The sequence below is a fragment of the Falco punctatus genome, assembly GCF_963210335.1.
Source record: "Falco punctatus genome assembly, chromosome: Z".
Classification (NCBI taxonomy): Eukaryota; Metazoa; Chordata; class Aves; order Falconiformes; family Falconidae; genus Falco; species Falco punctatus.
In genome coordinates, this window is record NC_137586.1 from 26,620,502 (window position 1) to 26,647,928 (window position 27,427).

General features: G+C 44.4%; 1 protein-coding gene across 1 annotated transcript; it reads right to left on the bottom strand.

Moving 5' to 3' along the window:
* Positions 1-937: 937 nt before the first annotated feature.
* On the bottom strand, positions 938-27,416 carry CRHBP (corticotropin releasing hormone binding protein). The gene is made up of 7 exons (XM_080371829.1): positions 15,081-27,416; positions 14,562-14,655; positions 13,772-13,929; positions 11,485-11,695; positions 10,080-10,228; positions 8,599-8,716; positions 938-7,096 (listed from the first exon to the last, which is right to left on the bottom strand). Exons 1-7 carry the CDS (start codon positions 15,318-15,320, stop codon positions 6,939-6,941), a joined length of 1,128 nt encoding a protein of 375 aa, XP_080227955.1. The 5' UTR covers positions 15,321-27,416; the 3' UTR covers positions 938-6,938.
* Between the last annotated feature and the right edge of the window lie 11 nt (positions 27,417-27,427).

Here is a 27,427-nt window from a genome sequence, read left to right on the forward strand (position 1 = left end):
ACTCTTCCTGCCTCTAACCTGGTCTTTTCTAGTTTTATTCATCTCCCCTACTTAAAGGAGCCCAGTGTACTTTAACAGGAGTCTTTTTTTCACCAGTGATGCTGGTAACGTTGCTTCTTCTCAAAGCTTCACTCAACCTGGGAGCTTGCAGCAGCATGAAGGCCCAGGATGTTTTATACAATAAGAAAATGTCCACACAGTCCCAAAGGTGAGGCTGGAGCTTGACTGATCGAGCAGTTAGAGACTGCATTTGGTTACCTCTTCATTTGGACACTTCATTTTTATTTGCAATTAATTGTTGTATCTAGCGGGACTGAGGGAGAATTTACTGTGACTCTAATTAAATTATAGCATAGTTATAAGCATGTGTTATCAATCTCTTTTGCCTCACAAAAGAGCCAGATTTCCAAACCAAAATATTTTTAAGAGAAACCAGAAACTTGGATTTGTGTTTGACCTTCTCCAAGAAGTGCCCAGTTTAAAGCTTAGTTTACTGCAACACTTACATTTGAGGGGGACTGAAATCAAGAGCTACTTGGAGATGTTGCTCATTTTTTCATGTCTTGTAGTAACCTCACAGAAGCTACAGCAACATGTTTTGAATCTGCCTGTTGTGTTGTCTGCTGGATGTAGTCTTTGGGCCCACAAAACCTTTTGGAAGATTATCTTTTCTTTATAAATATAGACTTCCAAATTCAAAAGCTTGTGAAATCTTTCCAGAGAAATTAGGCTTTAACTGTTTTCCCACACACCCAGCTCCATACTGAAGGGCTTTTGGGGACACACAAAACCCATGCCCAGCTAATTCTGATGTCAGGAGGTGCCTGGTTTGGCTTGCAGTTGGTGGCAGCTGCAGGTTGTGGAGTCGCACGTCTCCAGCTCCTGTTGGGCCAGGCAGCTTGTGTGAATGCTCAGACCACTGGGAGTGGTCTGGGATTGGGAGCAGCAAGGTAGGAACAAATGAGACTCTCAGCACATTCCCCCATCAGTCTAAATGAAGCTCTGACATGTGAACAAGATGTCAGAAGGAGTTGTCATCACCTGTTTTTTTTTGTCTGAGTTCAGCCAGCTCTAGTGTGCTGGAGGTATTTGCTGATATCTGTCAGTTAATTAAAGCTGAGTTTTCCAAAGACAAAATAATTGTTCTTCAGACAAATTATTATGTCCTTTTATCACTTGCCATTGTGATGATTCTGTAATTTTTGTTTTTGTTTTGTGATAAATACTCAATCATACCCCTTACTATTGCCCCAGATTATTTTAACTACTGAGCTTTACATGTTTTGTTTAAAAACATGTCAGTACTTGCTTGGAACTGTGCATGTCTAAGGTATGTGCAGTGGCCAGCAGGCCCTTATGGCCGGACTGGGTGATAGGGCATCTTCTGCTGCTCTCATGCACAAAGGAGAGCCCTCCCCAAGCACCTCCTCACCACCAGGAGTGGGAAGTGCCCCAGGGCAGTGGGAGGCTCAGCCTGGACATCTACCATGGGAGAGGAGCCAAGATCGCCCTCGCTTGACAAGTTTCCCCAGACTTACCACGAGCACTGGGAAGCAGAAGGCTGTAATGCTGCAGCCTGCTGCCATGGGACTCCAGGAACCTGGGCAAGGCAGAGCCGGTGATGTGACAGCAAGGAAGAAGAGCTGGGGGGCTGTGCCTGTGAGCCTGAAGGCCAGAGGGTGTTTCTCCTCCAGCTCTGGGTGTCTCAGCTCATGGCAGGAGGTGATGCTGCTGATCACCATGCTGCTTCGGGAAACCTCCAACCACCAGCCCTAGGGTGGGACTGTGGGTGGTGGGACATCCATGGGCAATGTGTCCTGTATGAAACAGGCATTATGTGCTTGACCTGAAGGACATGCTTAGGTTCTTCAAAATGCTGTGTGAATCATGATGAGGGACACTAAGTACCAGTGTATAGACGAAAGGCAATTTTTTGTTATAAAACTGCTTGCTTTCCTGTTGAGGGGCAAAGTTATAAAAAAACTATTAGTCAACATTGTAATTGATGGTTCGATGGTAATTTGCAGCAGCACGGTACCATGAATATCAATTTTATTCAAAAGAACAGATAATGAAAACTTTTCATTTTGTAGTGACTCACGTGTAATACACTGCATTTCCTTTAATAGGAAATGATGTGCATACAAAATCTATAGTTGCTATGATTAGTTGTTGCTGATCTTTAAAGATAAGAAGCAAAGTGGGGAAAAAAAGTGAAAACTGTGTCAATTTATCAACAAGAAAGTTACTCAGATACCAGAAGTAATGAGGCTCTGAATAAAAATGACTATAATGAATCACTTCCTTGAAGTATAATTTAGCTTGTGTTTAGAACTCAGTAAGTACAGCTTTGAGGTCCTAAGAAGTGTGCATTTCATGAAAGCAAGTGAAATTTCTTTAAGCACTTAAAAATTAGTTTGGTCCCTGTAACATAATTGGTGCTGCATATATGCCAGTGCAGGATAACAATGTTCAGAGCCTTTTGTACCTGACGTGCACAAAATGATGTGGTCCCTCTAGGTAGCATAAAAGCCACTTGGCATGTGAAGCCAGTTCAGTGTGATGGCCCTGAGCATGTATTTTAAATTTGCAGGAGTAGATATTCAGTGGGAAGCAGGTTATATGATCAAGCACCCAATGTGTTCTGCAAATCTACTTTCTGTACTATTCAGCCTCCAGGTGACTCCTTCCTAACTATTGATCAAAACTCCACCACAGAGGAACAATGTCATAGAATCAATGTTAGCAGAGCAGATATTTAGAAGACGTTTTAAAAGTCATTTAGACTGCCATTCAGAAAGACCACACTTGTCTTGATCTGAGCTCTTATTTTTATTGTCGGTTGTGAAAGATAAAACCCAACATTAGTTTAGCAGGAGAATTCTAACTTAAAAAATTATTGCATGTTATTACAGAGTGTTGCACATTACTGCCAAGAAGTCTGTCATTTTTTGTCACTGCTTTAAGAACAAAGAATCTAACTTTGGGAACAAACGGTCACCTCAAAAGCAAGAAATCATTGTAACATCTCACTATCATCAGTCTTTCTAAATTGAAATTGTTCTGATGAATTTTACCTCCAAAGGCAGCAATTCAGACTTTAATAAGACATTTCTACTGCAGCTTTACTTATTGAAAATAACCCTTAATTCCTGAACAGCTTTTTTGCTCTTAAAAATCCCAAAGAGCTTGAACAAGTCTGTGTTTATTCCTGTATCAAGACCTGTTTTACACAGCTCTTGGTACACGCTCTATATTGGAAGTTTCTGTAACAGTGTGGAAGTTTCTGTAACAGTGTTCTGTTTTCCATTGCCAGAAAACTCTTGACAAACCTTAACTGACTGATTCTTTCAAATGCAATGGAGCATTTCTATAGGGACAAGTGCTCTAGCTTTTTTTCACAGTACCTCCAGAGTGATTCCATCTTCTGGGTAATTTCAACAACAAAGACTTACCACTGTCCAATAAATCTCTGCCATTGTTATTAATTTATTTCATTTCTACTTGGTAAAGATGGAAATAACATTTAAGCTGAAGATTTATTGCATGGTCTTTAAGTAGAAGACTTTTAATCATTAAATCTTAATTAAGGTGGGAAATTCAGCCTCCCTCTGGGCAACTCACTACACTTCTTTTTTCTGAACAGCCACCCTGGATTTCATATTAGCACAGAAATGCAAAAGTTGATTCATGTCCTGTATCCCTCTGTCTTCCAAGGTTGAGATTACAGTAAGACTTGTTGATTTTTCTCTCTCCTTGCAATGATTTTTAACCCTAGTTTCCTTTGTAATTTTTGTGGTGCTGAAGAGTATTTCAGCCATTGCTTGGGTGTTGGCTTACCCACCAGTTCAAGTTCAGTGGTTTTCCTCCTAAATCTAGTACAGTGCTCCTATGCTGTGTAGTGCTGTTGTGGTATCATGTCACCTTTTACATCACTTCTCTAGAGGAAAGTCAGTGGTGATGCCAAATGAAAAAAATTAAGAAAAGTGGTTCATTCTCCAACATCAGCGTCTGCACTAATCCTGTGACTCACATCTTCTCTTGACAATTTTGTGGGTTTTAACATTAATTATGAGTTTTGGTGATTTTGCCTACGATGACAGATGTCAGGGTGTCTAAATCCTGGACATAAAATTTCTTCTTAAAGCAAACATTTCCATACAGTGCCTCTTCAAAGGCTTTTGTTCCGTTTTTATTATTTGTAGCTTTACTTTTCTTAACTCTTCGGAGGCTTTCCAGTTCTTGTAAGCTTCCAGGCTACAACCTTGTTAATCGATAAGTTCTTTTCTAGCTCCTTTCAACAGATATTCATGTTATTCATATCTTTCTTATCCTGTTTTCTTTTTTTTCCTTCAAAAAACTTTTGGTTTGGTTTGTTTGTTTGTTTCTTCCTTGCAGTGCTTTTATAGCTTTGGTTTCCTTTCTTTTAATTCATGAAGATATTTACTTCCTTAATCTTCCAGAACTAAACCCTGAGAGAGCTGTGACATTTGACATCTGTATGAGCTGACTTCTTGTGACTGAAGTTTTGCCACTCCTGAAATGACGAGGATGTCCATAAATACAGGTTCACAGATTGAAGTGACTATTGATTTTCCACATGAGGCAGAGCTTAAAGCACAGACCAAAATGCCTTGCTGACTGCGGTCCAGGTTTTCCCAAGATAGCCAACAGATAGGAGTGATGTCATTGATGGTGCTGTCTATGTTCATTAAAGAGTAGGTGAAGTGACAACTGGTTCTGTTGTCCTATGCACTGTTACTTTTCATTCTCCTTCGTCTATAACAGTGTGTTCTTAGTAACAGAGTCCACTTCTTTATACTATGGAAGGAGAAATTTCAAATCTCTGAACGTTAAGTATCTTTTCTATAAGGCCCTGGTATTCTAGAGGTATTTAATTCATGTTAGGATGGAAAAAAAAGTACCACATAAAGCTGAAAGGGGGAAAATCCTACTACGAAACTGCTCTAAGCAAGGGATTGTGAGCTTATCTTAATTGGTGATCTAGTCCTGAGCTGGTGGACTGGGAATCCATTGCTGATGTTTCAACTCCTCCTGTGTTTTTGAGTGACCAAGGAGCAGCATTTTAAAGACCTCTACCTCTCCCCAGTTTGAAGGTAGGCATATGGATAGGTACGGTCTGATATGGGACCCCCTGAGCTTGTCCCCAGACTGCGTAGCCCAGAAACCTGCCCTGGTTCACCGAAGGGTGCCTAGGAAAGGCTGGTGGGGCTGAATGTGCTTAGGGCCACCCTGACAGTGAAAGGCACTCGTAAAGGATGAGCTGAGTGGGATGCTGGAGGACAGAGATCCTCTGCCACTGCAAATTTTCTTAGGAAAAAGGCTATTTCATTGAGCCCTGTTTTTTTTCTTTTTCACTGATGTGATGTCTTTGGTGCTGGGTGGCCATGCCAGCACTGCCAGCACTGCACTGGGGGCCCAGGAAGACCATGGTGAGTCACATGGGGCTGGAGGAGGGATGTGGTGGCCAAGGACTGCCCACTCAGAGCCCCAAGAAGGGCTGCCCCATGTCCCAGGGTAGCCAGCAGCAGTTTTGTCTGAATTTTCTTTGGAACAAAGTGAAACATTTCCACGATCCCTATCCTTTCCACACAGCCCTGCAGGGTAGACATATTTGGCCAAGTCTGACTGTGCTGCCAAACACATCCCTCTGTTCATGAGTCAGTCGCCAAAACTGGGCTCCCAAAACCCTACAGAGGGAGAGTCTGAGGTATCCTGTAGTTTTCACCCACTTCAGTGGGGGAGGATTAACTTCATAGCTGCTTAATACCCAAGACACTTGATTTTTGGTGACTATGAGATTAAGAGCCAGAAATCAGTGGTGAAAATCGCAGGCATGCAGCTGGATTAATCAGTGTTGACCATTAACCGAACATCAGAGAAGGAACAGTTTGGTCTCATTAATCCCAGGGGGCACTCCCAGAAAACACAAGTCTGTCCATGTGCCTTCCTCCAAGCTAGGACACAACTCTGGTTCTCCACTTTGCTGTGCCTCCCGGAGCTCTCCAGGCTTACACTCCTTTTCTGGGTCACCAAATGTCTGGAAAAAAATAATCTATATTTGCATATCCTTGCCTCCATGGATCAGCAGGACACCTTACCAAAAACCTTAAACAAGAAAGTTGCCCATAAGTGTACAGCTGGAATGTACTCCACATGAAGGTGTACGCAACATTGGCAAACCAAAGTTCTGCCCATAATGTTACTTGAATAGTCCACAGCTTTACAGCAACATATGCTCAAAATCATCATTTCCAGAAAACTGCACAAGACTTAGGAAGTTTAACCAGAATGTTAAAAGTCCTCTTCAGAAAAGCACGACATAACAACGTTTTGCCAACTCTTTGAATGTATTTATTTATGTTTGGATTTGTGTAAGGAAGTTTCCATGCTATAAATTTTTATTAAAAACATGTCATTAAAAATAAATAGTACATTTATAGTCATAAACAAACCAGTAGTTTTTACACACACTAATGTTGGGTTTTCTCTTACAAAATGGGAAATGTATTCCACCATCTAATTGTTTTCTTTATACCTGATATAAAAGCCAAAAGTTGCTGCGTGAAGTTTATACGTACTGTAGATTTCATATGTCCTCAGACTAGATGCACAGCTATTTTGTGTCTGTGTTCTAATAATATTTATATGGGAAACATAGCCTTCTGTTCTTGCTATTGATTTTGGATGTGGTAAATGAGCTTAAATACTGCAGAAAAAAATTATAATAACAGAGATTAATATATTGGTTGCTTTTTGTTGCTTGCTCATGGGAATGACCGATTCATATGAAAAAAGAAATATGTTTATACTGTAGAAAGGCTTGATAATACCAGCTGGTTAAAGGAAAAGTACATTTTTTTAATTCACCAGAATCTTGTTTTCATTAGCTATGTGAAAATGTATGGCCTGGTTTCTCAGATACTAGGAAAGCAGAATTCCTCAATGCTATTCTCCTTTCTGTTTTCTGTCTCCTGCAGATCTAGTTGATGATACTCAAATGTCACACGGTTGATGTGTTTGCCACTGGAGACCATTCGCAGCACAGTATTGTCACAGCCAATCTTCATTTGGGCTAGTTAGGGAAACGAGATACGGAGGAGATACAAAGATACACTTATATAAGAGAGGGAAGAGACGTATGTAATGGGGTAATTACAAAGCACTGATACATAAGAATTTGGAAACAAAGCAGATTTGCGTGTAGCGATGTGTAATGTAAATGCAATGTAATGTAAAAATAAAAACCTTCTTTTGTATTTGTTAGTTTTACTTTACAAGGGCTTGGGTATTAAATCTGGTTTGTAACCTTTACTCATGCAAATGCCGCTCCCCGTCCACCTGCAGTCTCACGTATGCATAGGTAGACATGATGCAGAGGTCTATATATGTTTCTACTTGGGAAGGTATGTCACTGAGATACCATGGGTGATGGGCAATGGTAATGGCACCCTATCCTGGAGATACCAAAAAGTAACAGTATCAAAATGTTTCCTGTTAGAAGGGTGAGTGGTTTTGTGCGTAAGGTGGTTCTTCAAAGTAGCAAAGGCATTTGAGAGTCCCACCAGATCAACTCAAATGGCAGCGCCCAGCATATGGACTCACTTTGGGGAAATCAAGCATGTCACTAACCCCTGCTTTTGGTGAACCATTTCAACAGGGGTTTGGCAAAGCCTGTTTTATTTCGGGAACCTGGAGCACCTTCCTCACTGGAGGGGAAAACTGGTGCGTCACTGGGAGAGTAGGGGCTGCCAAGGTGTGATTTCTCTTCCTTCACACCACCAGAAAGTACATTTTAATCTCATTGCAGTGCTCAGTATTCATTCAGCACCAGCATTTGCCAGGTAAAGCTTTGAACAGTGCCTGGACCATTAAGCTGTGGTTTGATGAAATGCAAGGGAGACCACAGGTGCAAAGTGCCAGGCACATTCCTGCTCTTCAGCCCTGCAGAAACACCACTTCTCTGGTGCACCCATTCATACTGCCAAGGTACAACATATGCCACATGGGCTAGTCTGTCACATCACCGCAACACTTCATACTCTGCTATATTGAATATTTGCGGAACTGGGAATTCTTATTTTTATGGGGAGAAAAACATCACTGACCTGGCATGATAGTGAAACAGGTTCAGAGCTCCTCCAGGGTTTAAAGCAGAGAGTGGGAGCTCTGAGGCTTTTAGGGTATGTGTTAGGCCTGCAGCAGAGAAAGAGGCTTTGGAAACACTGAGAAAACTTCTTAACTGAAAATGTAACTGTTCTGCCTTCATTTGGTATGAATTTCCAGCATCATTTATCTGTTGACACTGTAATAATCATATGTTTCATAGAATAAGTATTTTAAAAATATGTATAACTTAACCTTGTTGTAGTGATTACTGTAGGGGCAAGTGAAGTTTGTCAGGGGTGTACTGTATCACAGAGCCCAGTTGCAGGCTTGTATAGCTTTAGGTCTCATGTTCTGCTACGTGTGAAATTCACCAGTCCAGCAGGAAATCTAGGTTTGAGGGGGGTTTTGCACAACTCCCTCTGGTTAATTTTTTATTACACGGAGGTAAGTGGAAGAAGGAGTTCTTACCAGACCCATGAAAGGAGTGACAGAGATCAGCTAGTGGAAACATCTTGGATGGATCTAAGCCAGTTCCTCCTAGAAGCTCCACAAAATCTCCTATTCCTGCACAGCCTGCTGATGGTTTCTAAAAAGGCAGAGATTAAAAGTTATTTATAATTTATCTTCAAAAGGTAGCAGTTCTTTAGACATGATTGCAACCAACAGGAAGTTTTGGAAGTCCTCTGTGCTCAAACCTGTGTGAAATCGGGCTGTTGTCATCCTGAGCCACATTACTTCAATTTTACATTAGTCAGTTAATTTCCTTAAAGAATTCCAAAGAAAGACCTCAGTAGGCTCTGAAAATTACTGACAAATAGTTAAGGTGTTGATTCAACTACTTTTAGTGCAGGTAAGCAATCTGATTCTGGGTGCTTAGACATGTAATCAAATTAATAGAGGCATGGGCTGCACGTGTGTTCACACTCAGCTGGCAGGCAGGAACTTAAGTTCTACTATACCATACTTATTCCCAAGCAATAAGTGTTGCTAAAATGAGCTGTTCTGGCAAAGTTTAATTAAAGTAAGAATTAACCAAAAGAGTAGTTTTGTGTGATGACAATGGCTCATTGTATATTAGACTCACAAGTGTTCTTTCCTGAAAATTAATGCTGTTTGCCAAAAACATCTTGCACAGACACCTTGTACACCTTTGGGCTGTCACCCATATGCTGCTAATTAAGTGCCTGATATCATTCTCCTGCTGTTGTCCGTTTTCTGCCTGCTGCTGAATAAGTCAACTCACTTGTGCATCTTTCAAAGCCTGGTTTGCTCAGACACTGACAGTCCCTGTGAAGGACTCAGGCTGCCAGTCTCACTGGCAGCTGTAAACAAACCTTGCTCCTGTCCTTCTGGGTATTTTGGAATTTGCACCTTCTTAGACCTCCCAGGCACAAGGTGCCACCAACAGGTCTTGTCCTCTCCTGTCTGGTTGTCACCAAGCACCAAATGCTGTGGCCAGTCCCCAGCCCCACACTGTGCATCAGAGCAGATGGAGCAGAGAATGCTCAGCATGCTGAGCAGGGAATAATTTGTGACCATGTTTGTATTTTCTCCGAGCTAATACCTCACTATCTAACACGTGTCTCCTTTCTCTGTTCAGAGTGGCTGCTGCCTTCGTTAGTTTAAATACAGACGGACAGCTTTCCTGGAGAGCACGCCTTTCTTTCTAGTGAAATCCTTACCCTTTGTTATGGCAAGCAATATTTACATGCATTAATGGTACTTTGCATAATTCAATTGCCTCTGTAACATTACAGAAACAATAGCGACAGAGACAGACCCAGCTCCCATCTCTGGGGGGAAGCCAGGGCCCTTAGTGTGCTCACGTGGTCTGCAGCACACTTGCCTTAGCAGCCAGTGCGCCAGGCTAACCTGCTTCACCCCCTTCCCTCTCCCGTGCCCAGGAAAACTGCACACGGTAGTAATTTCTTAAGAAACTAACAACTTACCTTTAGAAAAAGACCATTTAAATGTCCCAGGATAAGATCAGATATTTTTATCACCACTGGGTAGATTATGGAGAAGCTGCAGTTCCTGTGTTGATGAGGAATAACCATGGTAAACCTTCCTGAGGGAGTCTGAGAGATGACATTGCAAGCTGAGGCATGGGAGAAGGTACAAGAGTTACTTGTGCAGTCATCACTGCATGTAGCAAAATGATGTACTTTCAGTACTAATGAAGAATGGATGTTTTAATTACTGACAGTTACAACCAATGCTGACAAATATGCATATGGCATTTTCTGGGCCTCTTGCATAGCATTTGTTCGCTAGAAATTCCCTGCCCATTGCTTACCGTGTAGCATGAGGGCTGGCAGGACTTGAGGTTGAAGCAGTCGATGAGAGAGCTTGCACCTCAAATCTATACGTCAGGGGCATATGTTATCGAGGGCTCGTACTGTTTGCCAGTCTGAAGGAGGCTAAATATGTGTGCAAGGCTTTTGTTTAGCTTTAACTGGTTACCACCTGATATTGCCAGCAAACCCCTAAGTGCTGTGCTGCTCCTTTTAACTGGAGTTCCTTACCCTGCAGAACGTCCCATTGAAATTAGAGCAGGTAGATGCTGATTTTATCTTAAAGTTCAAACTTAACTGTTCAGGTAAAGGAGTGGCTTATCATCTGTTTGTGCAACCCAAGGGATCCTCCACACAGACCTGGAAGCCTGCAGCTGCTTCAGCAGTCCGGTGAAGGACACAAGCCACCCCCAGCAGCTGCACACAATAATCACACCCACAGACATTAAGTCACGCCAGTGCAGAGACTCAGCTTGCAGGTTTGTGCCTGAATAACTCAGAGTATGGACAGGGCACATGCTGTCACCTTCATCTTTGCATGGTAAGGCAGGTAAATCAGACTGACCTGAACAATGATTGTTAAATGTCCTGTACCCTTTTGGAGAAACAATGCAAGTGACCGTTAACTTGTGCCTTGCCAGCTCACGGGCTTAGGGACAGAACTGGCAAATAGATCTTTTTTTCCTCATTGTTCACCCAGATAGAAATTGCTGAGATAAAACTCTCTGAATTAATACTATTTGTTCTAGCCATATGTGTTGGAACGTGGCAATACTGGATTGCAAGAGATCTTCTTTGAAAGAAAGAGTCTTCTGGTCCTGAATTGAGGCCATGCTGAAGTTACGTTTTACACTTTGTTTACTTTTTCTTTTCTTGAGACATGCACTGAGCCTGAGACAAATCCTCAGGTATGTGGGTGTGTGCGGCTCTGCTGGCATTACTGGAGCCAAGTCAGTGCGGATATTGTCAGCCAGCGAGAGAATTCAATACAAACCAAGATGCTCATTTTGCTTCCTGCCCCAAACCCAAGCCCATTTGATGTTACAAAACACAGACTTACGAAAGAGGTTGGCGTTTTTCTTTACTGTGACAGTAAATCCATTGCCTGGCTGGTGAATCCTGAAGAAGATCATTGCCACATTCTGCGATGACCTGATGCTCCTCTGAATATTGCCACTTTCACAAAAATCTACATATCTTTGGGAAGTGGGGAGGGGATGGTCCAAGGAACTGGGAAATTTCTCTCCTTTGAGTATCCAGCCATCAAATACCTACAGGGTTTGAATAATTGAAAACAAGGATTTTGCTTATCGCTCTTTCAGCAGAGAACAGAAACTTTAAGTATTGCAGGCACTGTTTTATCTTGACACCAGCGGCCTGCTCAAAGCAACCAACTTTAAACAAAAATTCTTTGCATTTATTGATTTCCTATCACTTAACTGATTATTCAAGCTTCAATATGAATTTAGGAAAGGGAAACATAAATTGTAGTGTCTTTATTTCCTTCGGGTGACAATTTGGTGACCTTTTTTTGAGGCAAGCAGCTCTTTTTGCCTCCACATCATCGCATTTGCATCTTTTTTTTTTTATTTCTTACTATTGTAATTTCATTGCTACCAAGAGAAGTTTTTGACCAGCTTGATTTGGAAGCCACACAAAACATGTCACCCTTTCAGACTCTGGGTATTGAGTCCATTATCTGGCCTGTAATTTTCCACCATCCATGTTTTGCAGCTTGTCATTAATGGGCCCAGAGGCATTCCAGAGGTATTGGAATACAATAAAGCTTCAGGGAGGAATTATTGGCAGAGGTATTGCTCTCTCCTGCATCTGTTCTTTCAGCTCTTCCTAACCACTAGAAAGCAGAACAAATGCTGCCTTACTTGGCTGCATCTTAAGCAGCAACGTCTACTTCCCTTCACAACAAAAATAGCAACAATTTGCCCTCACCGTCTTCAGGGAAATGTGTCAGAAATGTGTCAGAACTAGAGATCTGTATTAACTCAGTATACCTGTGCAGCTGCCTGCCTCGCTGTTACAGCTCCCTCCCAGCCACTCTCACCCAGTAATTCCTTCTATGCTCCAGTCAATACTTGGAAAATCCAAGGACCAGATCCTGCCATCACTTCGGTAAGTAATCCTAATGCGAGTATGTGTGGGACTTCCTCACGGAAAAGCTACAGGATCAGTCTCTGGATTTGCCAGAGCTGTAAGTTTTCTGAAGTAATGAGGCGTGGGCTCAAATCACAGCGAGGAAAAGCTGCCTCTATAACTACAATAGCATAATGCAGAAACTGGGGACCCCATGATCAAAAGAAGGAAACCTCTATAAAGACTCAAAGATCTCTTGGCAATTTCCTAGCCTCCGTAAGTGCCTGTAAGTCTAGGTACAAAATCCTTGGACCCACGGCAGGCTGAAATCAGCCTGCTTTAGCAACGTGGGGAGACATCCCAGCCAGGGGTACAGGATCGAGGAACAGGATCCCCCAATGTAAAGCAAGCAGGGGGACAGCATCCATCCAAGAGAAGGAGACAAGGAAAAGGCTGAAGGGCAGCTGTCCTCCTTCTCCTTCCCAGAGCTCAGCTTGCTCAGCTGGGTGGGGTGGGGGCTGTGCTGTGCATGGCCACTGCAGCACAAAGGGCAGGGCGCAGGGTGAGGGGAACAGCCAGGGGCTGTCAAGCCTCCCCTTCTCTCCTGAACCAAGTTCAGATCTTGGTCAACACTTCTGACTGCTAGTAAAATGCACTTATAAAGTTTTTGATACTGGATTATAAATGGTTCTGCGTCATGAACCTCTTTCTGCTCAGAGCCAACATCCTGAAAAGCTCTAATGGGGCCATGGAAAAGAAAGCCTGCAATGAGCCACTCACTACTAAGTGATCTGCAGGCAGAGGTCCTGGAGCAGTAACAGCCGTTCTGAGAGCTGTATCATTATCTGTGGGGCTCGTGTGATTCATAATGCAGTAAGAAATCCCTCCTAATGGGGCTGAGGGGCTCAGCTTGTGCTGACCAAACTTTTCAGTCAGTCCTCCAGGCACGGACACTCTGTAGAGGTGTTCCTGGAAGAGTTCAGTAGACTGGATGCTGCAGTTTGGAGAGGGATTCTCAGCCTACACCCGACTGCTTTAGGGGGATGATGATGGAAGGGGACATAGCCAAAGTGCCTCAGGGAGGAGGAACACCCACGCCAGAGATGACTTTTCTCTGAAAGCCTGTTCTGCACACACAAACACGCACATGCTCACATGCACAAGTTCTCACCTGCCCCTTCCACATGTAGCGGATGTCTCACATGTCAGATGGGAGCAGGGAAGGGGAAGCGCAGCAGGACTTGCCAGCTTCTTACCTTCAGGATGTCGCCCCCTTGGCAATCGATGTTTACAAAGTTGTAGTTTATTGTGATGAGCTCCTCAGGCTCCCCGATGAAGAATGTTGCACAGTGCAGCTGCGGTTGGTCTGCAGTGAAGGTGAACTGCCCCTCTATACTTAGCATGTCGATACACCCTGCAGAAACAGATGCAGAGCTGCTGCCTCAGCCTGCTGGGGAGGGAGACCCAGTGCCAGCTCCCTTGGCGCAGGGAAGGGGCGAGTCAGGGAGACCCACACACTGAGACTGGTCTGGCAGTGATGGGAGGGAGACTCAGCTGGAGCAATGAGGAACCTGCTGAACATTAGAGGATGAATAGTAACGCAGAGGTGTAAGCACAAGTGTGCGATGTGGGGATGTGGAGGGGATGACATGTCGAAGCATCTCTGAGCAGAAAACTCTGTATGTGCACAAGTGCACAAACACCCTGTTCCTTCAGATTTCTCTCTAATCACAGCTTTTCCATCTGCCTCATCCCCTGGAGATGTGACCTGCCCAGGGATGCAGGTGGCAATCCCCATCCTCTTCCCATTGCTTGGGATCCACAACTCTGACCACAACCTCTTTTCAGAGCCGTGTTTTGATCCCTGTGTCTCAACCACCACAGTTTTCCTGAGATTTTAACACTTTGTCCTTCTCCCCTGTCTTGCAAAAAGTGCCTGCAGCTCTGTCACTCTCAAATAGTCCCCTTCTCCTCCCTGAGCCCCGACATCCCCGCAGGACTCTCCCACCCACTGATGGTCTCCACCAGAACACCAAAAAAACTCACGAAGTGACCGCCGGTAGATCTGCCCTGCAGACAGCTCTCGCTTCAGATCTTCACTGAGGAGTAGGAAGGGCTCATCTTCACCAACATCCCTCACCTGGTGAAGGAAAGAGGGCAAGAAGAGGCTGGGGCAAAGTGAAACAGTCTTTTCCCTGCACCTCTCAAGAGCAAGCACCAGCAGATTAAATCCCTCCCCCAGAAACAGTGCAGCAGTGGAAGAACTCAGTCAGAAAGCTGCCAACCTGCAGCAGAGGGGAACAAAGCTGCCACCTAAGAGGTGAGCCCAGAAGCTCAGTGCACAGTGAGTCTCAAATCCTCAGTAAAAATGCAAGTTTGAGAAAAAGGAGGAGAAAAAAATGGGAGGACACAGGCAGGACTACCCAGGTGTAGGTTTAAGTCAGGAGGAATTGGAATAGGAGGGGAGAGAGGAAAAAGCATGATGCTTGAAAGCTGGGAGTACAAGTTAGAAGACAGCAGCTAAAAGCACAGCGAGGCACTTTAGTCCTCAGCCCCATTGCTCACCTCTAGGTATCTGGTCTCCCCCTTGGAGGCTGCCAGGAAGATGAGAACGAAGTGGCATTGAAACTGGAAAGCAGACGGCATGCTGACACCTCCTCTGCCAGCCCTCCCTCTCTCCCTGTGGCCAAGTTTCTCCCGAACTGTGCCGGTAGGCAGGAGCCGCTGGGGTATCTTGGAGAGACTCTTTTTATAGAGCTGTTGGGAGGGGAGGCACTTGGTCCCCGTACTGATAGGGTAACCCATGGTAACTGAATTCCTCTCGCAGTGACATAGTACGTGGGCATGACGAGGGTCCAAATCACAGCCACAAATTTTCAAGCCAGTTGAACTCCCCTCACTGGCAGGTGTCTTTTCTACTTATCTGTCTGGCAGAGCTGAAAAGCTCTGCAGAGGGCAGCCCATCCCTGTGCAGCTGGGGCACTTGTGTGGTGTGTTTATTTCCAGTTACTCCAGAGTGAGGAATGAGGAGCATCCCTCCCTCCTCCTCTTTCCTGCTTTCCAGTCCCAGGGCATTTTGGACCTGCAGGGCTCCCTGCCTCCCTCCTGCTGCTCTGCGACATGCAGCTCTCTGCAGCCTCCGTGCCAGGTGCTTTCTACTGGCCAGGCCTGAGTGGGTGCCCCTGCATCCAGCCAGGCTTGCAGCCTGGGGCCAGCATCCCTGCGGGGCTGTGGGATCTGCTGGCTTCTAGGTACTGCACCTGCAACTGGGGCTCTGCAGCAAGTTCAAAGGCAAACCCAGACAGCTCTCCCTGCCACACATGGCTTTCATACAGGAATTAGGAAAAGCTGGGGTTCCCAAGGGCATATTCCCCATGGAACAACTGATACTGCACCAGCCCTGATCCTCAAGAGAAACATGAGAAAGGCCTTCAACAGATGAACCTGGGAATGAAAATTCGTAACTCTGCAGAGTACTAAAAAGCAGTAACTCGGCAGAAATATTAGTTTTAGTATATATTCTTGTTTTCCCCCGACCCAGGATGAACCATCAATACTCTGCAGGCAGTAACTACCCTTTCCACATCATTCTTGCTAATGTCTTGTTCTATGCTTCCCTGTCAAATTGTCACTTTGGTTCAGCAAAACTTAGAAATAACATTAGAAATATTATTTAGAAATAATATGATCTGGACTTCGAAAGCTTTAAGTTTGCTGCTTCTGATTTCATTGGAGGGCTTGTGGAACAGTTACTTGCTGTTTCACCCAACTTGTTGGTCAAACAACAACTAAATAAATCTTATTCTGTCTACACACCTGTGGCTCTGACCCTTTTATACTATAATTCCTATTCTGATGGTTTACTTTAATGTAAACTATGATATTACTCCATATCTGCATGGAACTTCTCTGAATTTGCTGTATCTGTGTGGGTTTCAAGAGCATAAAAAGTACTAAGGAAGTGGAAAACATTATTTTTGAACTTTGACATCAAGTTGCATTTGAAGGTTGTTAAAACTGCTTTGGAGAACGAAGTAGTTAATTGTTGCGTGAACCAAGACTGAATTAATTATCCTCATGTACTTGCTTTGAATTGTTTAAATACTGTGATTTTAGGCAAGGAGTATCAGAAGATTATGCAAGGGAGTTTGGAATCTGAAATCCATTGAAGTTCTTTGGGAATTACAAGTTTTGCTGGAAAATTGCAGGGTTTAGTCCCAACTTGCATTACAGGGTGGCTGAGAGGTTAATCAGGGTGGTGAGAGCTGCCCTGGAGACCACTGGGATCCTGTGGGACCAGGAAGGGCTGCAGGGGAGCCCAGCCTCATTTGCTTTTCTTATCACACATTCACTTTCTGAAGAAATGAAGAACGTTAGAATTACAGCATGACCCCTCCACTCCCCATCTTTGAGGCACTTTGCAGAACCTAGTCCCAGTTCCACCTGGGGTGTCCCGGTTTGCCCTGCTTGACCCCCAACCTAGACCTCAGATGCTGAGTCCTTGTATGTCTTCAATAAAGGACAGAGAGTGTTTGATTGTGTGATAATTTGACCAGTTAATGAAGATTTGGTTAAATTCAGCTCTAAAAATGAGTGAAAGACAAATGACATTGCAGCTAAATCAGTGTGACTGCCTGTTAAACCAGCTGTGAGGTGATCTGCTCAGAACAAAACTTACCAGCGCCAATGCCAACGTATTTTAAACTCTTGCCCATGAATAGCTGAGGTCTGGGCTAGCATAAACATTTGCTGGTGGAGGTGCCCGGACAAGCAGGTAGCTCCAGCGGCTGGAGGACAGCCTGGCAGATGAGGTGAGGGGACTATCCTTGTCCAGCTAGGAGAGGGAGGGTGGGAGGGAGGACAGGAGCCATCTTCACATCTGTTGTGATTTCTTACTCACACATCACCTACAGAGGCTTTGCGTTTCCTATGCAACAGCTGCAGAGTTTGCTTTGTGCAGTACAAATATTCTCTATAACATTAGTGCAAAAGCTAAACTCAGACACCCCTTGCTGTGGATGTAGGGTCTGGTTTTAACAGAGGCGCTAAGGCAACCTGTCATCTACTCTGAGTCATCTTCTGCTTTGCATTTTGGCTCTGGGCTCAGCGGGAGCCAATGAAGCACAATGGTATCTTGCCCAGTCTCATTGCAAAGCCTTAAAGTGCCTGGGGTAATTTCTTGTGTCCTCAAATATGGGGCTGCCCTCAGTCCCCAGACTCTTATATGCTTCTGTTGCACCTCTAATGCTTGTGGAAGGCAAATATTTGGGATGGGGATAGGAAAACACATGCAGAGAGGTGCAGCTGCTGCTGCTGGTGGGGTCTCTGCCCTGCAGTGCCTCCACACCTGACCCAGGTGCAGCCTGGGCAGATAGACCCCCAAAGGGGACCAGTTCTGGGGGAGGAAGGGGGCTTAGCTCCAAGCCCCTACACCCCTGCTGTCAGAGGGCAAGAGAGGATGGGGCACCACCTCCCCACTCAACACTGCTGCCTCCTCACAGGCTATCACAGGTCTCCTTCTACTCTGCACCTCCCTTTGCCTGCCCCAGTGCTGCTTTGCTTTAAGGCCACTGGCAGAGTCTGAGCATTTCAGGGGATGAAATCGTGATTAACAAAGCAAAGAAAAATCATCCGTTTAAACAGGGTTCAAAACACCCCTGCAGCAGAAGGGAAAAAGCACCTTCAATGCGATACAAACCCTTGGGCAAAAAGGAAGGTGTCATTTTGCTTTCAGGGCGTCGAGTCATGTTAACACTTTGTAGGACAATTTTTTTTATTAGTATCAAATTATATAACACAGCAGGACACATTCCCAATCTGACCCTGCTAGGGGCTAGATAATCCAGCTGCTTTCTTGCTATAACACCTCGACTCTCCCAGAAACCATAACTCACTCTGGGAGCAGCCCCTTTCCCTGGCAGAAGCAATGGGATGCCATTATGCTGGTGAGAGACCGGGCTGCATGTGGGGTATCACCCACCCTGCTTTACTACAGCTCAGGGGGAGTATTGCTGGGGCACCCCAGCCTCTGCAGAGCCTCAGGTGAAAGCAGTACTTGTGGGTGGTTCTTTTAGGCCATTCAGCTACTGCTTGGGAGACCCACCTGTCCCACGGTGGGAATCCTCTGCCTTGTGCTCAGAGCTTGTAGGTGTCTTGTCAGCTATTATAGCAGAGAATTGATCCCAGTTGTGGTAAGAGGTGGAGAAAATAGAGCTGAATAAAAAGAGTAGTGAAACAAACTCCATTTACCCTCCCCCGTGTTGATCAGGCAATGCTCTGCACTGTAATACAGGTGGTAAATGCAGTTTGTTTTCCTCAAATGTAAGGTAGTTGGTACAGGAAGATTGTGGATGATGTTCTTGGTAGTGAGATTTCTCAGTGAGCGGTGCTTGAGTTACAAACACTTCTTAGGGATCCCTCCCCAACATGACGAAGGGCCAGGTGCTATGAACCCTTTCTGCTCTCCAAAAGGGTCCCTTGAATCCTCAACTCACTAACACAGCACCTTCCATGCTTTAATTCCTGCAAAAGATCATTTTATTTTAGTATTCGCTTCACCACAAACGTGCTGGAAGCTGTGGCCCCTACTCCATCCACTCAGCGTGTGAATTTCACCTGCAGCACATCTCATCCTGCGCCCACGTAAAGGTACAAACCTCGAGGCTTGCTGACTCTGGAGAACCTGTAAAACCACAGCTGCTGTACTTCCTACCAGATACTTGTTGAAAATCACAATCTTCTGGTTCAGGCCATATTTTAAACCCACCGTTTCTTGCTGTCTGGAGCACGTCCCTCCTCAGCTGCAGCCTGACTGCTGGCACAAGCAGCCAGAACAAACCAACCCTTCCTCTAGCACCAGCACCTTAAACAAGAGCTACTTTTCACAACCCCATGCAGGCTCTCACTCCATGCCACGGGGAGCAGCCCAGCTGCTGCACGTCCCACAGGCCCCCTCTCTTTGTTTGTGCCCCGTGGTTTCTTCAACTGACAGCAGCAGCAGTGAGTCTGCAGTGCTACAACACTGACTGCTCAAGTGGAGACAATTTCTCCTGCCTTGGGCACTCTGTCCTCAGCTGTGATGCTGATTTCTCACTGCTGCTCTGCGCTGGCTGAAGAGATATGGTGTGAGGTAATGCACAGTGCAAGATGTCTGGCTGAACTTCAAACTTCCTCTTGTGTCAGCTGCTAAACATTGTGCTGAGCTACATTTATTTCCCTTATGCTCATCCCCACTGTAACTCAGATTTAATTCAGGGACTAGTTTTTCCTTTCCCCCAATATGTCTGGGAGATGTAGTACTAGCCAATCCTTGCTTTTTACCATGTGGCTGCAGGTCTCATGCCAATGTCCATATCGTTGCAGGGAAGGGGGTTGCTGCACATCACTTGTGTTTTATTATACATGCCATTCAACTGGTTGCAAATCCTTCAGTATATAATTCCCGAATGGTGTGATCAGTTAGCCCAGGTTAAGGTGAAGAAGCGGCCCTGAAGTGTCGTAAAGGCTAAATTTTTGGTCTTGTCCTTGCTAAATTGCATGCCAGAAATCACTTGTTGCTCTGAAATAAAACCACAGAAAAGGAAGAAAAGGGGAGGCTTTACAGCAAATTGCAGCCCTGGAGGTCCTTAGGAAACGATGTCCTTGATACAGACTCATACAAGACTGCTTCAAAAACTGTCTGAGAGATCCAGAAGCTACAGCCAAACATGTATGGACCTCCTGCTTCTGGTTCAGTTCCCTCATTTCATAAGTCACCACAGAAAACGCTGGGGTTCTTAGATCCATACTCAATACTTGCAAATCATTACAGAATACTTCATGTCAGCTCTGAGGGACTTTGCAGCCAATCTCATCAGCAACCATCAGGCCCCTTTCCACTAAGAGGTCACACCACGATTTATGTTATCATTGCTGATAAGGGCAAATTAATTATCAAGATACATGCTGCCAAATCACCTGTGTATCCAGCACACACAGTCACCACCACATCCCATTGCAATGGTTCACGCACTGCCCTGACCAGGACCCAGCCAGGAGATGACCCATAGTGCAGACCCAGAAAAACAAATGTGGAGCTTATAAACATCTCCAAAACCCTCATTGCCTGGAGAACCCAAACTGTGACTGCCAGATTGCTCAGGACCATAACTGTGGCTGTGATCATGACTACATTTGGGGACCATTTGTGGCATTTAAGAAGTGAGTTTGATTGTTGCCATGGCAGTTATTGATGGGTAACCAGCCATTCTACAAAATGCATCTGCTAATTATTTGAAACAGCTTAAGCAGCTAGGCTATGGACATATAATAGGAAAGGTACAGTTCAACATGACTGAAGTAACTGAATTGGCCCTGTCAATGACTTGATATGCTCCTTTTACAGGAAACCAGTCAGAGCTGCAATGACAGCTGAAGGAGAGTAAGCCCAGCAGCAGAAACACCAAGTCTGAAATCACATTTTGTACTTCATTCCTTTACTCTTTTATTGGTTTCAGCATCAGGCAGGCTTCCCAATAGTCCATGATCCAACCTGAGCCCCAAACTCCTCCCTCTGTGGTCAGTGACTATCTCTGTTACTGACTTCTGTTGCTACCTGTCTACCCCAGCTCTGTGCTGGGTATGGTAAGCCTCTTCCAAGCCTTGCCATACATCTCTCTGTAATGACACTTCTATTACTTCTTGGTGTGTGTCTAAATTGGCTTTAAATAAAGCTGAACTTTCTATAAGGGGAAGTAAGTGTAGCTTGTTAACTCTGGGCAGTTTGACACAAGAGATGTGTGATTTGTCATGTTGAATAGTTTAGAGAAATGACAAACGTGTGATTTACGAACTAAAACCCTATCAGCATCATGCAGGCTCGATGATAAGTGTTGCATTAACACTATTTATAGTATTGAATAAAGGCAAGAACTGTGAAGCCCACAGTTTAGCAGGTTACAAATAATCAAGCAAACATTCAGACACTGAGATTACCCTGAGGGCGGTTATCGCCACCAGCTCTGCCTGTGACTCAACCCAGTGTCTGCACAAAGTAGTCAGGGCCAAGAAGTGGGAGCAGAGAGAAGTCTTCTCCCAGGAAGGGGAGATGTGGGAGGGGGTGACTGGCACAGCTGCGTGCCATCACTCTGGCATCAGGAGAGGCACCATTTGCCCAGATGTTTAATTTCAGCCTGGGCCTGCCTCCTCTATGGATCCCCCACATGGTACCTGTCTTCTCAAGGACTGGTGCAGGAAGACCTCAATGCCAGACCCACACGCAGGTGTCAATGTGGCTCCCAGGCAAGGGACCGTGGTAGATGACTCCTTCAGTCCATGTCTATGGAACAGAGTGGGTTGTGTTTGCCTTTGCCAGCTGCAGCAGCTGCTCTGATCAGTCCCAGTGGCCTTGCAGAAGAAAAATCTCCTTTGCAAAACACGGCAGTTATGGGAAGCATAGTCCTCATGGCCCAGGCCAAGTCCTGTGCCAGACTTAGAGAAGACACAATGCTGCAGCCTTCTCTCAGTGACCCTGCCCCAGGCAACAGCTCCTGTTCCTCCACTCCCAAATTTCCTGTTCAGCTCCAGGTTACTAGAACATTTGTCACTATTTTCAACGCTGAGGTCACTTTATTATACAGAATATAATTTTCAGATGTATTGAGAAATCTTAGTATTTACACATCATGTCCCAAAACTCATTAGATTTGGGTCACTATGAAGAACAAACTTTTATCTTTGACAAAGCACTACTTTGATAAGTGATATTTTAAGATTTTTTTCCTACCCAAGGACAAGTATTTCTCAGATGAAGTGACTGTTTCCTTGACTGAGTCTTTCTCATCCAGGAAAAAACTGTGATTCAACACGATTGTCTCTGGTAGTGTTAGGCATCACAGTAATGGGCCCATTTCAGAAATACTGTGGAGTGTTGCACCATTCAGCTAGTCAATATGAGTCAGATAAGAGATGCCGCCATACCCAGCACAATGGTATATTTATCCTTTCAACTGCTCCTACTTAGTCCTTTATTTTTCACACCCATGTGATTCCTTACCAGTTATCAGTACTGTACAGGCTGCAGTGCAAACACTTTGATTAGTTACTCTCCAAACACTCCTAGGTGAAAGTACTATAATATTTTGTGTCAGTGTAAAAACTGTAAACACTGAAGGACTTCCAGGTCACCCAGTCAGCATTTTTCAACCTCCTGAAGTCTAAAGACAGCTTCCCTTTGACAGCAGTGTCACAGACCATCTTTACCTTGGGTGTGCCAACGAACATTTTCCTTTCAAACAGAAACCATACTTGGCTTTCAAAGGCTAATGATTCTCCTTTACATAATATTATTCCTGGGGCACCAAAAATGACAACAAAAATTTCCTAAGTGAAAACTGCAGAATTAAGTCATTAGTGCAAGTACAAAGAGAGCTTTGGTTTCACCTAGCCAAGGCATTAATGATTTAATGGGATGGAGCTCTTCAACCCTGCACCTTGCCTAGCCACCCTTTGCTCAGCCATAGGGACTTATTTGCTGCTGTCACTCGATGTCCCCAGCGAGGACATCCCCAGGGCTAGGGAACCTGCATCTTTCTGCAGCATTCTCAACTTCTTGCCATTTTTCAGCTCCAAACCCACAACATTAACTAAGGCTTTGGGTGGTTCAGTTGCTCTTCTGCTCTTTGCAAGATGTTCTGCCCACAGTTTTTTTTCTTTCTATAGCATCATTCTGTTTCCACATAGTGCTTTTCTGGGTGGGAACGTAGAGTCAGAGCAATACATGGAGTTTTAAGGCAGACTCCACAGATAGGTATTTGAGAGGTACACCATGACAATTTGCTCTGCAGCCTATGAAGCCAACCAGGACCTGAGATGACAGCTTAGAATTTAAAGCAGATAATATCACAGGAGCATTTCCCATTAATTTTCCACCACATACCTGTACTCTAAGTAACTGCTCCTCCTGTCTTCCTTTAGCTGCCTTGTTGCAACACTTGCAATTTTACAGACATGTCCTTATTTAGCCAACCAGATAATAGAAACACAGCTTTAGACTGAAGGCTAATTTAAAGTCTCAAGCACATGTCCTCAGCTGTTGCAGAATCACGCCACTAAGTGCAATAGGCTCTGTCATTTTACATCAGCTGAGAATCTGCTTGTAAGGGTAAAATAAGTGGATGCAGCTGCAGCTCTCTTCCTTGGGAGTTTCCCCTCAATACAACTGATTGCAGGTGGCTGAGAGCTGGTCTTTAAAAAGGACAGGCTTTTTAGTGCTTCTGGACTTTTTTTTTGCTTGGGTGTTTGTTTTTTTTTTCCTTCTTCTTCTTTTCTTTTGTTGTGGTGTGTGGTTTTTTTTTTTTTAATAATATATCTGGTGAAGTTCAGTCATGTGCTCTCTCTGATGGCTGTCTAGGGCCTATAACCCACCATAGCCCAACTCAGAGGAAAGGATGTGGATAGAACTAGCTTAGAATACAGATTATCAGATCATAAATGAAACATTATCTCTCATGCTGTATCACATGCCGGAAGAAAGACAGAATTGAAAATGTGCCCCCCTTTTTTCTTCAAGTGCCATTCAACAGACTTAAAGATACATCTAATAATTGTTGGTGTGTCAATCAAAACCCTTATTAGACATGTGCATGAAATCACATCTCAGTCTAACAAATCTTCCTGCCAGTCAAAAACCTTTATATAGATTAATCTGATTTCAGAGGCAAGTTTTGTGTTTGACCTTTTACCCAACTTCTTTGGGGTTGAAATCAGGGAGGTGCTGGCTGTTTTCTGTGTGCTGCCTAGCTGGGATGATGAGTTCTGGGCTGTGCCTAAGATTTTCCCTCCTGGCCATACTCTGCTTTTCACTGCAGCGTGGAGCCTGGAAAGGGGCTCTGCCTTTGATGGCTGAGTGACCTGGGGTGGATCTGTGTTGCTACAGGAGAGCTCTTCTTCCCCCTTCTCCTGGCCTGCCTGTGCCACAGCACTAACTCCCTGGCTATGTGGGGTATCCCAAAGCTGTGCTTCACTGAGATACCTGCACAGGTTTTGAGAAGATACAGCGCAGCCCATGCACACTGCGTACACCCAGCGCATTGCTGTGGCCGCAGCCCGTGGCAGCAATTGCTGTGCTGGGAGAGGTCCTGGAGACTCTGCTCTGGAGGGGACACCTGCTTTGCTAAGGGACAAGCGTGCACACCTGATCAGGGCAGGCACCGTGCTGACAGCCCGGGCGGTTTGCCAGCCTGTATGTTGTGGTGCCGAAGGCGCAAAGCAAATGCACTAGTAGCTACCAGGGTTTGAAAGGCAGCCCTGTCCAGATTTCCCAGCCCAAACAGGCAGACACGTCAAGCTGCTGTACTGCTGTGCTTCCCTGAGCGGCTCTGGGCAGCATCGCACGTGCTGCATGCGCTGCTCTCTGCCTGCCCAGCAGCTGTGACAGGCTTTGGAGGTGCTGGATTTCCTTTGCTAGCGAGTGCAAGTTAGCACAGATACTCCATCTATTCAAAGCGTCCCCGCAAGTGCAGTACCAGATTTGTATCCATAAATATAAAATTGTCACTGGCAATAACTTTAAATTCTTTCTTGAATGGCATTTGGTAGAAAGCAGTTCATGACATTCTGGATGCTGGAAACATCACCTGTTCTGTTGGGGTATCCTAGCATAACTTCTCTCTCCTTTCCTGCAACTCCAGGCAGCTCTTTTCCTCATTTTACAAGGAGGAACTGATGTTGTAGGACATGGTTTAGTGGTGGTCTTGGCAGTGCTAGGTTAACAGTTGGACTCGATGATCTTAAAGGTCTTTTCCAGCCTAAACAATTCTATGATTCCATTATTCTATTCTATGATTATCCCATTGTGCTTGACACCATCTACACTGCCCTAAGAGTGAAAAAGGTACTGCCTTCCTCGTGGACCTGGCTGGTAAGTCAGAGCTTGGAGGGACCTCTCCACTGCAAAGCACTTGTCATCAGAGTGGTGTCACAAGCAGCTCTTTGAGATCTGTAGTTGGATACCAAATCTGAAGAAAATATAAATTTATTTACTGATAGTGCATCAGGTTTTGTGTACCTAGTTGCACTCCACTTCAAGTCTCTTTTGAACTGAAATAAAAGCAAATGGCAAAGGCTGAGGCTTTCAAGATAATACCATTTTTCTTCTGATAATCTGCTTTTTAGATGTCAGATAAAACAATTTCACAATAGCTAGAAAAGATCTTGCCTGGCATTGCTGTATTTTTATTGATCTTTAATGTAACTTAAAAATATTAGGTTATATTGCAGTGTTCAATTTGCTATCAATTTTTCAGACAGTCTGATAACACAAATGAAAAAAATGCCTGTAATTAGACATTGTTCTTAAAGCTGAGGGACTCTGGAGAAAGCCACACAGCAAGCTTCCTCTGCATGCAAAACTTCAAAGTGCTTCAAGATTCATGAACTACAGGTAAACTTAAAGTCAGCAGGAAAAGTGTCAGTAAACAATGAGAACAAAATATTGCCTTCGTGTTTGAAGGAGACATTTTTCCCTTCTGAGAGAAGCTGAAAACAGTATGTTCACCTCTGCAGGACAAAGTGGCCGCAGTGAGGCTGGTCATGCAAGCACCATCTTGTGTAAGTGACTTCAATACAGTTCTCCTTCCTGAGGACTGCTTACAGAAAAGGGGATTGCTCACAGCTTTTTCTGGTCCAGAGGCAATTTGAAACTTTCAGGTGATCTTCAGGTATCTTTTTTGGAAGTGGTGTCTACTAATGCAGCACTAGTTGGCTCCTGTGGGAGAACAGCAGAAGAATGACCCACTGGTGCAGTGGGTCAGTCCATGGTTAGCCCGAGATGAGGATGGCAAGTTCTTCACCTCAGGACCCCAGATTGTGCTGAAGCTTTGTGTTTTCAAGCATCTGAATGTGCTTTGCAGCATTTTCTTCCTTTTCTGCTTTGTCTCCGGTCTTTCTGCAAAAAGATTTCTTCTTTAAACCTGATAGAGTTTAACAGATGTCTTTGCAATTAAAACAGCAATAAGAAAAACCTAACCAAAAAAAAAAAAAAAAGAAAACTTTTGGCCAAGCCAGAAAGGGTGATTTATGAGGTTTTATAAAATTTTTGTTGAAATAAAGATCGAGTCATTCTCCGCTGATTCAGCCATAGCTCATGTGCAAGCAAGCCCCTTTTGCAGCGGAATTAGGCTGCACTCAATTCCTAGTAAATTCAGCTGACGTGATGGCTCCAGTGACCCTCTCCATCAGAGCAGCAACTCTTGCTGCCTGACCCCATGGGACATTGCTGCTGCCAGCTGTGACTTACCATAATTCTGCTTGGCACGTGCACTGCTATGGGTCCAGGGGCTCATCAGGGATGAGCAGAGGGTTTATGGACTTTCTGGATCTTTTTTCCAAAGAGCCTCTTGCTAAAAGTCGTAATGAAGAAACTTGTCCTTACTGGAACAATCTTATTTCTTTTAGCTTTGGGCTGAAGCTTTAAGCTGCTCTTCTCTCCCTTCCCTTTGGAAGTGGAAAGGCTTGGAGACTAACAACAGTCTTCAGGACCTATGAGGATCCATAAAAGCAGTCTTACTTTTTCTGGCTGATACTCCTGCCACCCTGGTCCAACAACTGGAATGATATTGAGGTGCATGACATTGCAGGGGTAATATGTTGTGCAACTATTGTCAGTTTTACTTTAATAATTTTTGCTGTGTTCCCCTAGAAGATCTTCTGTGAATACAATATAACATGTATCACTGAAGAGTTAAAAAGGCAGCAGGTTGTGGCCCTGCCACCACTGCAAAGTCTCCTTATTTCTAGGATAACATCATTTGGTGATGGCCCCTTTTGTAGGATGATGCCTGCCCCTTGTTTTATTTATTAGAATCTGCTTCTTACAATACATTACATCTTCTTGATGATACATGATTTTATACAAATACTATTCGTTTTTTACT

Coding starts and splice junctions, on each gene's coding strand:
- CRHBP (XM_080371829.1), bottom strand. CDS start 15,320: ATGGGTTACCCTATCAGTACGGGGACCAAGTGCCTCCCCTCCCAACAG. Junction 14,656..15,080: donor GGGAGACCAGATACCTAGAG/GTGAGCAATGGG, acceptor TTCCTTCACCAG/GTGAGGGATGTTGGTGAAGA. Junction 13,930..14,561: donor GATCTACCGGCGGTCACTTC/GTGAGTTTTTTT, acceptor CTGTTTCTGCAG/GGTGTATCGACATGCTAAGT.